Raw genomic sequence first — 12341 nt, 5'->3', positions numbered from 1 at the left:
CCTCTTTCCAGCAATGGTGTGCTATAGCATTACACAGTAATCTGTGCCAGAATGGTATTGTGCCATTTTGATTGGAAAAGATATCACCAACATTCCCTTGCCTTCTCCTTTGTTATGTACCGTATTGGCCCGAATATAAGCTGCACCTTTAAAATTGGAGGGGGGGAGAGAAAAAAAGAAAAAATATCCAAATATAAGTCGCTTCATTCCTCACTGCTCCTGGTTGCATACTGGGGGGGGGGCGCTGCGTTGCCGGTGGCCTTTCCCCTTCCTCGCTCTCTCCCTTCCCAGCCTTGGGGGAGAGGACGGGGGACTATGCACAGGGCGGGCACCGCTTTGCCATGCTCCAGGCGCTGTTTGCCCCGTGCTCCTGGCTGCATACCTTAAGGTCGTGAATATAAGCCGCAATTTAGCTTTTCACGGTTGGAATTTGGGGGAAAGGTGAGGCTTATATTCAGGCCAATACGGTATTTTTAGTATATGTGCTGCCAAAGCGAGCACCCAATACGGTATTTTTAAAGCCCCCACTTTTTATGATCAAATAACTTATGTGGTGTTCTGTTCCAACCTATGAGCGGTTTGTTCCAAGTAACCAAGGCATTTTGCAGATGATTCCAGGAGCACTTAGATTGTATAGTTTTGCGTATACAAGGTGCTTACTTAATTTTATGCTGCTTTTAAAATAAATTTGGTTGTAAACAGAGCTTCTAGAATGTGCTACTGCATCAAAAATACATTCATCAATAGCTCTGTGTGTGTGTGTGTGTGTGTGTGTGTGTGTGTGTGTGTGTTGTAAAGCCAAGTTAGATTTACTTGTAAACAGCTTGTCCATGTAAAGAGATGTTCCTAGCTGCCAAGTCAAATGCATTTCACCAATCTGAGGCTGATCAAGTCTGTGAAGGGGAGACACCCTTTTCTTTTCCATTTGAATTCTCTTTACTAAAATCCTGTCTGCTATTACGAAACTTAACACATCACATGTTTAGACACTTAGATATCCAGTCTTTCTTCATTTTCAGATCTCCAGTTATCAGAGTGACTCTGACTCTTTTACAGACCATATTTGCTATTCCCACGAATGAGCAAGTGAAATCCAACCATTTTTATATATGATATTTTTCAATATTAAAAATGTTATTTAAGTGTTTAATCCTAGTAATAATCTGCTATGTAAGACAAAAAAATTGCTGTATCTAATTTCTAACATGGAACATGTTCACCTTCTTGGAACTGTGTGTGTGTGTGTGTGTGTGTGTGAGAGAGAGAGAGAGAGAGAGAGAGAGAATGGAAAATAACTGATATTTTTTCATTACTTTTGAGAGAGAGGCATTCTAAATGTGATCCGAGAAACTCTGTTTTATTGCAGGCATAAGCAAACTTGGCCCTCCAGCTGTTTTGAGACTACAATTCCTATCATCCCTGACCACTGGTCCTGATGGGACCACCTAGGGATGATGGGAGTTGTAGTCCCAAAACATCTGGAGGGTCGAGTTTGCCTGTGCCTGTTTTATTGTTTTGCATGCTGCAGTGCTGAAACACAAACTGAAATTTGTTGGTATGTGGTAAGCTTTGGCTCAAATGAAGTCATTCATTTGAATGATTTGAATTTGGGTGCAAGGGCCATTTCACAAGTGCACTGAAATATCAAATTAACTGGAATATATTTCAAGGTCACCTACTCTAAATGCTCATCCTGATTTTAAGAAGATCCTCTATACATTGAACACCTTCCACATGATTTTTTGCAAACTTTGTCTTCTGCAAAGTAAAATGTAGATTGTTTCCAGACATTCTTAAACAAGTCATCTCATCTGTAGAGTGGAAGACCATGATGATCTCACCCCTATCTTTGCACGCCACAATGATACCCTGAGAAAAACCTATGGAGATTACTTCCTTGCTGAACTGATAGAAGCACAAGATGAAGAGAATCGTGCTGTAGTTTGTGAGGTGAGTCATAATCTTATTACAAAATAACTGCTGGTCTACTGATTTTTGCCTTTTTGATGGTTACTGTATGTGCCAATAGGAGGGTGGCTTGGATTAATTTCCAAATACCTGAGAGCAACAGTTCATCTGGAGGTTGGGACACATTGCCATCACTTCATTTTTTGCATATGATCTGCAGTGTTTGGATGATCAGGGTTGCTTATAATACACCTCTGTTTCTGTGAAAGAAATAATCCAAGCAGTCTTTGATCTTAAATTTACACAGAAATTCACCTCTCCTGAGAAGGAAAATAAAGCAGAGGCAATGGGTAGCCCCCACCTTGCTAAATACATGTATTCTATCTTTGGCATACCTTTGATAGATGACTCCAGGCAGGATTTGTCATAAGTGTTATCTTTCATAATTTAGTGTTGAAATTTTACTTATTTAGACGCATTTGCATCACATGTCAAAGAAATACAGCATCCAGAAAAATGGATGTGTGCTCAGCAGATAACAGCAGCAGAGAAGCAGTTAGAGGCTGAAATATTTTTAGATACCATAAGTCTTTGGTATTATTTAGGGTTGTTAACTTCTGGTTTTAAAAATCCTGCCCCTCCCATGTGAGGCTGAGGAATGGCACAAACTGGCATGTCAAGGGCAGAGCATGGGAAAAGCTGATTGGCACTAGGTAAATCATGGATAGAGCTTAGCAGAATCTGGTGTATCAAGGGTTGAGTTGGCAAAACCAGGATTCTACTGGCTTTTCACTTTTTAATATAGAATTATTTAATGCTTGTTTGGCATCTGTTAATTTCTTTATATTGAACTGAACTGATTCCTTTATTCTATGGGATATTTGGTTCTGGGCTTTTGTTTCCGTTTTAAATCATCTGCTACAGTTACATTATAGGATAGTAGTACAGAAAATATGAGGTTTTATAAAACACAACTCCATTAAAAAAGTTACTTACTACGGAGTCTGCCTAACAACTGGAGAAAAAATTATCTCATCTCTCATTCAACAGCACTTTATAAATATCTAGACAGTCTAGTATAGTGGTTAGCGTGTTGAACTAGGGCCTAGGAAACTAGGGTTCAAATCCCCTTTTGGCCATGAAGCTCACTGGGTGTGATCTTGGGCCAGCCACTGCCTCTCACCCTAAGCTACCTCACAGGGTTATTGTGGGGATTAAATGAGGAGCGGGAGACCCATCCCATGTACTCCTTGGAGGAAAAAAAGCTTGGATATAAATGCAACAATAAAAACACAGCCCCTGGCACCCAGTTTGACTTGGGGTTTTCATTTTACGCTCAACTAATGAATACCTGTGGGCGCAAAGTGGGAGCATTTTGATTGCAAACATTGCCTTTAGATAATGAGTTGATCACTCCCTTCCCCAGTGCTTCTGTTGCAATCTGTTTTATAGTCCTCCTTCCCTGATTGCTGTCTGTACCTCCAATTCAGGTATAATAATACTGAATTCTGTTGCAAGTTTCTTGTGTATATCTCTGATTTGTCCTAACCTTTCACCTGCAATGTTAATAGCAGACTACACTGCAGAGTTGACATGAACCATGCAGAGCCACAAACTCCTTTTCAACTTGTTACACTAGGATAACAACAAAGAACAATATTTGCATTTTCATTGGAAAATCTACACATACAAAACAAAAACATTCACAGAAAATAAGAGAACAGAACTGCCTTTGCTTCTGTCTTTTTTCCTGGTGGGAAGGGCAGTGGTACAAATAAATCATGGATTTTCTCATTGTTTCCTATGAGCTCAGGTCAGCTACAAAATTAGTGGCATCTTTGCTGATGGAGGGAGGATGGACCCCCTTTTTTGTAGAGGTTCCCCAAAAATAATCCTGACTGGCTGCTACCTGTCAGTCTGAACCTAGCCTGACAAACCCGAAGCCAGCCTTCTCCAACGTGGTCTCCTCCAGATGTTTTGGACTACAACTTCCACGCTGGCTGGGGCTGGTGGGACTTGTGGTCCAAATATCTAGAAGGCACCAGGTTGGGTAAGTCTGGTTGAGGCTGTCTGTTTGGAGAAGCGTTTGTAAGTCAGGGCTAGGAAACCATCAGCCCCAGCCTGCATGGCCAGTGGTCAGGGATTCTGGGAGTGGTTGCCCAGCAACAGGTTCTCCGTCCCTGTTCTAAGCCCTACTGATAAGTGCCCTTCCTCTATTCCATTTCTAGAAAAAATAAAAAGTTTTCCCAAACTCCAAAGGACACAGGCTTTAACAAATCCTTGTAAAACAGAGCACAAGGGCTAGCTTATAACTGTGCAGTCTAGCACACGAGGAAGATTTCAGTGAGTAATACTGGAGAAATGCCTTTTTAAAACCAGTGAGGTTAACTGTCATTGTTTGTTTGGTGGGGAAGAAGAGGAAGAAGATAAGGCAGTAGATCACATTCATAGGCTTTTAAATTTAAGCAAAACCACAGTCTGAGAACACTTACCGTATTTTTCGCACCATTGGACGCACTTTTTTCCTCCTAAAAAGGAAGGGAAAATGTCTGTGCGTCTTATGGAGCGAATGTGTGGTCCCTGGAGCCAAATCGCTGTTGCCCTACGCTGCTGGGGTGCTCTTCGGGGATGGGGGGAGGAGCCACGGTGCTCTGCCGGCTGCCTCCGCTTTCCCCTGAAGCCCCGGCAACGTTTGCAAGCAGCGGGAAGGCTGTGCGTCTTTGCCCTGCGCTCCTGGGGTGCTCTTTGGGGGTGGGGGAGGAGCCACGCTGCTCCGCCTATAGCTTTTGCATTCCCCCTGAAGCTCCGACAAGGTTTGCAAGCAGAGGGAAGGCTGTGTGATCCTGGGGTGGAGGGGGGGAGGAGCTACACTGCTCTGCCTACAGCTTTTGCATTCCCCCTGAAGCTCCGACAAGGTTTGCAAGCAGAGGGAAGGCTGTGCGTCTTTGCCCTGCGCTCCTGGGGTGCTTTTGGGGGGGGGAGCCACACTGCTCTGCCTATAGCTTTTGCATTCCCCCTGAAGCCCCGACAAGGTTTGCAAGCAGAGGGAAGGCTGTGCGTCTTTGCCCTGCGCTCCTGGGGTGCTTTGGGGGGGGGGGGAGCCACACTGCTCTGCCTATAGCGTTCGCATTCCCCGTGAAGCTCCGACAAGGTTTGCAAGCAGAGGGAAGGCTGTGTGATCCTGGGGTGGAGGGGGGTGGGGAGCAGCAAATTGCTTTCTCTCAGTGCCTCCTAATTCAACTGCAAAGGATTGCCTAACCGGATTCTGAGCTCCATTTGAAGTTTAAAAATACTAAGTTTGGGGATTTCTTCAGGTAGCAGTTTTGCAGAAATAGTCATAAATACATGCAAAGCATTTCCACAATTCAGTATTAGTGAGCTCAGCTAAAACCGAGCAGGCATCTGGCTCAGTAACAGTTTAAACTAAACAACTATAACCAAAATAAAAAAATTCCTTCCAGTAGCACCTTAAAGACCAACTAAGTTAGTTCTTGGTATGAGCTTTTGTGTGCATGCACACTTTTTCAGATACACTGCTCTGTATCTGAAGAAGTGTGCATGCACACGAAAGCTCATACCAAGAACTAACTTAGTTGGTCTTTAAGGTGCTACTGGAAGGAATTTTTTTATTTTGACTATGGCAGACCAACACGGCTACCTATCTGTAACTGCAACTATAACCAGACATCCTGTGTGTTTGTGTGTGGACCATGTTCCTAGCAGCTAATCTTTATTGCTGAAAAGAGGCACTGATTTTCCACTCCAAATCTATAATTCATTATACAAATTCTTACAAGTACAGTCCACCTATACCAAACCAAAAACATTGTGTTCTCTTGTTATTGAATGGGAGCTATTTATCTGCCCTCTTTTCCTCCTCTGTTCTTTGCTCAATCACTCCATTTCCCACTCTTTGAATCTTCCTTTCAAAACAACCAGGCCTGTTTTGAGAAAACTTCAGAGATTTAGGATCTGGAGCGCAATCATTGGATCTCTTTGCTGTTCCTCCATACTCCAAGCACTTCTCATTTGCACAGCCCTGGTTTCTCTCCCTGACTATTAATATTCTTGATTAATAACAGTAAAATGCTCAAATTTTAATTTTTGTGACTGCTGCCAATACTGACTTCCCAGTGATGATGAAAACAGCTACATTATAATGGAATGTCTGTCCTTTTTCCATTCTCTTCATTATATATTGTGGCTCGCTTTAAAGCAGCAAAGTGGACAGGAGCCACCCACTTTGCTGTTTTAAATAGTTTAGTACAACATTTGAGTTGGATTTTTTCTTCTTATTTTCCTGCTCTAAAAACTTGGTGCGTCTTTTGGTCAGGTGCGTCCTATGGAGCGAAAAATACGGTAGTCCCTTACAGAGCATCTCTGGTCAGTTGTTTAATGTGCTTTCAAAGGAGACTAAAGCACTAGGGTGATGCTTCACATTTTTGTGGTAATCTGAGGCCAGTAGAAACCCATCCTTCCTTTGGCAGAGTATAAAGAAAGTTGAATGGAAGTAAAACAAAAACTATGGCTTCCATGTAAGAATCCAGATTCCCAGATACTTTAGATGCCACTGTTGGTCTAAATCAGAATATAGGGATTTGTCATGGCATCAGAAGTAACTGGGAAGTTCTGTCTCTAAGCAACAGAATAATAAGTACTGTAATAGAATAATTATTCTAGGTTTGTTATAAGCCCATGGATTTCATTGGTTTGCTAGTGCTCTCTGCCATGTTCTGACTTCAGTCCAATGAAACATTGGTTTCTTTACCTTAGTATTGGTTAGGCAGAAGTGACTGCTTATGATTGAAAAGCAGTTGCCAGCCAGTTTCTTGTTTTAGTTTTGCAGTAGTAACTATAAACTCTGCTCTGGAGTTCATTAGAGGAAAAGTGTTTATTCTTTTACATCATCTTAAGGATCTAGTACTTCCAGGGGGAAAGGGCTGGCTGTGGGACTTCCCTCTTGGTGAATCATCTTCAGGGCTTTGCCTGCCGCTCTTGAATCAATGCAGCAATTAATTATCAGTAAGTAAAGAATTAAGGAATTGGCAGAGTATAGCTGTGAAACTTTAGCTTAAAAAATGCTAGCAAAAATAAAATACTAGCCAGTGGTATGTCAATTTTAGTCATAAATTATGTATCTATCTATTTATCTGTTTTTAAGGGAGATTCATCACCAGGTGTTCAAGTGTTAAGAGTTCATGGGCCTATTTAATTTTGAGTGCAGCGAAGGTTCATCAGTCTCAAGAGGTTGAAAAACAGTGGTGCAGAGTATTTTTAATAAACTCCTTAGTTTAAATGACACCAGTGTAGCTTGCTTACAGCTTGATTTCAATTAATCATTTAGCAGAGTAAAACACTTGTTCAAAGCTTATCTTATAAATAATGCACCCTTGTCTGGCCATTATCAGTACAAACCCAAGAAAATCCTTCAGAGGTTCATCAGTGCTGCTGTAGCTTGGGAAAGCACTGCCATGTGGGCCAAGATAGAAGTCAGTTTGCCCTCCAAAGAATGAAGCTGGCGGGTTCTTTCTGCACATATGGCAAATAGATTGTTTAATCAGCTTCAGCTGAGCCTTGGGCCTAAAATTACATTGGAGCCAAGCAACTGCAGGGCTCCAGCTTTGTTCAGCTAAGCAAACAAATGATCAAGGGGGAAGGGGAACTATATGTGTTTTTATTTTTATTGAAGTGTTGATGCCAGCTGTGTCAATTCAGTTCTTTAGAAAAATATTGGTTTAGGACCTAGACGAAAAGTTGAACCACTTGGAAAGCTATTTTTGTCTAATATTGTTGGTCAAACAATTGCATGATGCTAAAAGACAGGGCCATTTTCCTTGGTGTTATGACTTCTGTGTGTAACAAAGGGCCAAACAAGATGTAGCACTAAACACGAAGTCACTCTAGTTAAACAGCAGCAGCAGCAGCAGTAAAGGCAGGCAGCCCTGCTTTTCATTGGAAACACAAAATGCAGAGGAGGAGTTTACTCTTTTTCTTCCCGGGTGCAGTGCCAACGAAAATTGTCCCATTGAAAATTAGTCCTGGGAGAGGAAGGTGAGGGATGGTTCCCCACACTTGCTCTAAAGTTTAATTATACAAATTTTTACTGGGAAAATCCTAAGTGTATTTATCAAGGAGACCTTCTGAATAAACCTGCTTAGGATTCATCCAAGTATCTAGTTTTGCTTGTATTTTTTAATTTCCCAAGTTCTTATTAACCATGTTTTTGTTGTAATGGGATCTTTTACAGTCTTGACAAATGACTATTCAGTAAGCTGTTATTAAATAGATTGTAATTTCTACCACTTTGAGGGGTCCATATAATACAATCAGGAGGTCTTTGGGCATTTCCTATCCAGGAGAGAGGTGTGGAAGAGCGATTCTTTACTCTCACATAGCAGGGTTAGCACAGTGGCAGTTACAAGCACATTAAAACGCGAAGCCTGGGACTGCAGGCAGCTCTGTGCAGCCCTTAGGAGCCCGGCGCGACTTTGCGCCGGGCTCCCGAGGGCTGCGCAGAGCGTCCTGAAGCCTGGAGAGCCAAAGGGGTCGGTGCGCACCAACCCCTTTCGCTCTCCAGGCTTCAGCGAAAGCCTGCATTCGCTCATAGGACGCACACACATTTCCCCTTCATTTTCGGAGGGGGAAAAGTGCATCCTATAGGGCGAAAAATACGGTACTTAACCCGAGGTACCACTGTATTTCACATTGCATATTAACAAATACCGTATTTTTCGCTCTATAACACACACCTGACCATAACACGCACATTGTTTTTAGAGGAGGAAAACAAGGGGGGAAATTCTGAATGAAACAGTGGATGTATCATTTTTGTGCCTCATGCTGTGGCCACAGACATGTGATCTGATGGTGAGTTTGGGGTAGCCCAGTGCAAAAATCCTGAGAATCCATGTGGATCTGTGCTTTGTAACCACGTTTTTGCACCATTGTGGCCCCAGGCAACAGTGGGTGCGTGATTTTTTTGGTGCAGGCTGTAGCCATGGACATGCTATGTGATCTGATGGTGAATTTGGGGTGACCCAATGCCAATGTCCAGAGGAGGGCAACCAAAATGGTCAAAGGCCTGGAAACAATGCCTTATGAGGAACGGCTAAGGGAGCTGGGCATGTTTAGCCTGGAGAAACAACCATATGTCAGGAGTGCTCTGATGGTGTTTCCTGCTTGGCAGGGGGTTGGACTCGATGGCCCTTGTGGTCTCTTCCAACTCTATGATTCTATGATTCTATTCTATTATTCAAAGATCCTGAGAATCCATGTGGATCCATGCTTTGTAACCATGTTTTAAGTGGGGAGGGAAGGAAAAACACAGAAGGGACAAGGAGCACGAGAGGAGTGTGGCTAAGAATGCAGGAGAGGGGTTTAACGGGAGGGAGGAAAGGAAGGCAAAAGTTCCCCCCCACACACACACCCAAGCCAGCCCCCCCCTCTCTCTCCCACCTGCATGTTTTCCGGCTGCCTGCGAGTCCCTAAAATGCTTCCCTGGACACAGCAGCACCGGAGCACGGAGAGGAATTAGAAGGAAGGACTCGATCCTTTCCTTTCCCCTCTGCTTGCCTGGAGGGGAGGGGATTTGCTTGCTCTTTGTTCCGTTTGAGCAAACAGGAACCGAAACAGAAGTGGGTGGGCAGTAAGACCCTGAGGCAGAATGCAGGAAAGCAACAGCTTCCTCTCTCACGGAGCTCCCTCCTCCGTGACGCTCGCGATTGGATTTTTGTCTGATTTTTGCCCCTGCGCTCGGGCCAGCCGGCCCCAGGGACCACACATTCGCTCAATAACACGCACAGACATTTCCCCTTACTTTTTAGGAGAAAAAAATCTACGTGTTATAGAGAGAAAAGTACGGTACACTTCTCTAATCAAATTCTACATTATAATACATTGCTCGCTTTGCTCTTAAAATTTCTCCAGAATAAATATATATTTCTTGTAAATATTTCTATTTAAGATATTCTCTGCCAGACATTCTTTAGCTGTGTTATATGAGAAAGCATTCTTTAGGGCACATTGAATTAGATTGGCCAATGGCTTCCCTCAGTCCTTTTTTTCTAAAAAAAATGTTTAGGGGTACTCTCATTTTCCTACTCATATTGAAATACTGCCCCCAATGAGGCCAAACCTAGATCCACAAAATGTTTAGGGGGGTATGCGTACCCTTGCATCCCCCCAGAAAAAAGCACTGGTGTCCCTTCTTAGCTTTTGAAATACGTTTTTTAAAAAGATTGACATCTGTTCAATTATCATGTTTCAGGATGATGGCATAGCAGTGGGCTTCATGAGTGTATGCTCTGAAGTGAGTATACAGTTGCTTCATGACTGTTTTGACTTGGGTCCATTCCACGGACTATGTAAACCACACCCAGATGACATTCTGAAGCCACCACGGAAGCCAAGTGACACAGGTAAAAATGCAACGCTTTGTACAGTTTAATTAACTGCATTGGTTTGAATATTGTTAAACGCTCAGGTGAGAGACAAGGGAAGTAGGTGGTATTTATATAAGGAACTCATTTTTATAGTAGATTTTTTCCTCTTTTTTTGTTCAGAGGAGAAAGGAAATAGGTGAAATTGCCCAGTCTGTCAAAAGGTTTGAGAAAATGGTTTCTATACTGTCAGGGGATGATTAGCTGCTTGTGCTTAAAATAGTGCCCCTTCAGAGTTTGTGCGGCCCCACAAACCTCTGTGTGTGACAGAGCTCCTCAGACATGTCTGCTCTAGTCACTAGTAGAGTCTGACAGTGGCTGCCTGCGGAAGCGCTTCCAGCAAAGAAGTTCCTTAACGGAAACGCGTCTCCTGGACTCACGACGTGGCAGCTTCCGGCGAAGCAAGGGTCTCCCTGCAGTTGCTTCTGACACCTCCCCGCTATTTTCGCTGGAAGTGTCTCTCACCCCTTTCTCTCCCCTGCTGTTTCCTGCCTGGGCTGCTGCGTCTCTCTCAGCATTACTGAGATCCTCCTCCAGAGACCCCTCGCTCCCCCTCCTTGTCCCTGCTTTAGCTGCTGACTCTCTCCCAGTCTTTGGGAGCCCTACCACCTCCCTTTCCTCTGATGTCAGTTCCCTGACATCCACCTCCCCTCCAGGGCCCCCTTCTCCCCCGCCCCTACTCTCTCCTCTGGGCGGTGAGGAGCTGAAACCCCGAAAAGAATCCTCTTCATCTTCAGACGTCTCGAACATTTCCCTCCATCGGTCTTCGTTCCGACTCGCTGAATCCTCCTCCACCTCGGAATCAGAGAACCACTCCAACTCTTCTTCTTCGTCGGTGGTGGCGAAGTATTCCCTCCGGAACCTCGCCACTGGCTGGGGTTTACGAGGGAATCTCTGATGAAAAGTTTCAATCAAAACCTCGTCATCTACATCCTCTGCCCTGACCCAGGTGTTTTCCGACTCCGGCTCCCCTTCCCACATTACCAAATACTCTACTTGCTCTCCCTTCCACCTGGAATCGAGAATCTCCGCTACATGGTAGCTGTGTTCTTTTTCCTCCATAGCTGGTCCCCTATTGACCCTCCCCTCTCTGTCCCCTATATACGGTGACAGCAACGACCTGTGGAACACTGGGTGCAACTTCATGTGGTTCGGTAACCGGAGTCTGAAAGCCACTGGGTTGACCTGTTGCGTGACTTCAAATGGGCCCAGTCTTTTGGGTCTTAACTTCTTACAACCTCCTTTAAATGGTAACCCTTGGGTGGACAGCCACACCTGGTCCCCCACCCTAATGCTTTCCCCTTCCCTTCTGGTTTTGTCTGCCTGCCTCTTATATTCCTCCTTCGCCCTGTTTAAATTAAGTTGGAGCTGGCGATGGATCGCTTCCATTTCTTCAACGAACTGTTCTGTGGCTGGAACGCTCCAGTTCTCCCCTTCCCCCCCTGGGAATGCTCGGGGATGACACCCGTGATTAGCCAAAAAAGGGCTCATCCCCGTGGACACGTTCTCTGCATTGTTGTAGGCAAATTCTGCCAACGCCAGCTTCTCCACCCAATCATTCTCTCTGTCATTCACATAACACCTCAAATATTGCTGGAGGACACCATTAGCTCTTTCCGCCTGCCCGTTGGTTTCTGGATGACGGGCAGTAGAGAAATTCACCTCTACATGCAATAAGCTCATGAGCTTCCTCCAGAACCTGGAAGTAAATTGTTTCCCTCGGTCAGAAACCACCCTCAAGGGGGCGCCATGCAGCCTAAACACATTTTCCACAAACAATTTAGCGGTTTCTTCCGCTGTGACCGCATGTGAGCAGGCTATAAAGTGGGCCATCTTGGTTAACAGGTCTACCACAACCATGATGGCTGTTTTCCCTTTGGACCTGGGCAGATCAGTCATGAAATCTATTGCCACTGCCTCCCATGGCCTTTCCGGCGTGGGTAGTGGTTCTAATAAACCTGCCGGTGCCCGCCTCTCCCCCTTGGCTCGTTGGCA

General features: G+C 44.3%; 1 protein-coding gene across 5 annotated transcripts in view; it reads left to right on the top strand.

Annotated features, from left to right (window-relative positions):
* Positions 1-12341, top strand: part of CFAP61 (cilia and flagella associated protein 61) — a 150733-nt gene that overhangs the window by 13199 nt on the left and 125193 nt on the right. For all 5 annotated transcript variants that reach the window (XM_082234208.1, XM_082234209.1, XM_082234206.1 and 2 more), the window contains exons 7-8: positions 1818-1950; positions 10175-10325. In XM_082234208.1, the coding sequence (XP_082090334.1) occupies positions 1818-1950; positions 10175-10325 (284 nt within the window). The remainder of the gene's footprint in view (positions 1-1817; positions 1951-10174; positions 10326-12341) is intronic.

This window comes from Podarcis vaucheri, assembly GCF_965113315.1.
Source record: "Podarcis vaucheri genome assembly, chromosome: 8".
NCBI classification, from domain to species: Eukaryota; Metazoa; Chordata; class Lepidosauria; order Squamata; family Lacertidae; genus Podarcis; species Podarcis vaucheri.
Note: the sequence above shows the minus strand (reverse complement) of the source record. Positions and strands in the feature narration are given on the sequence as shown.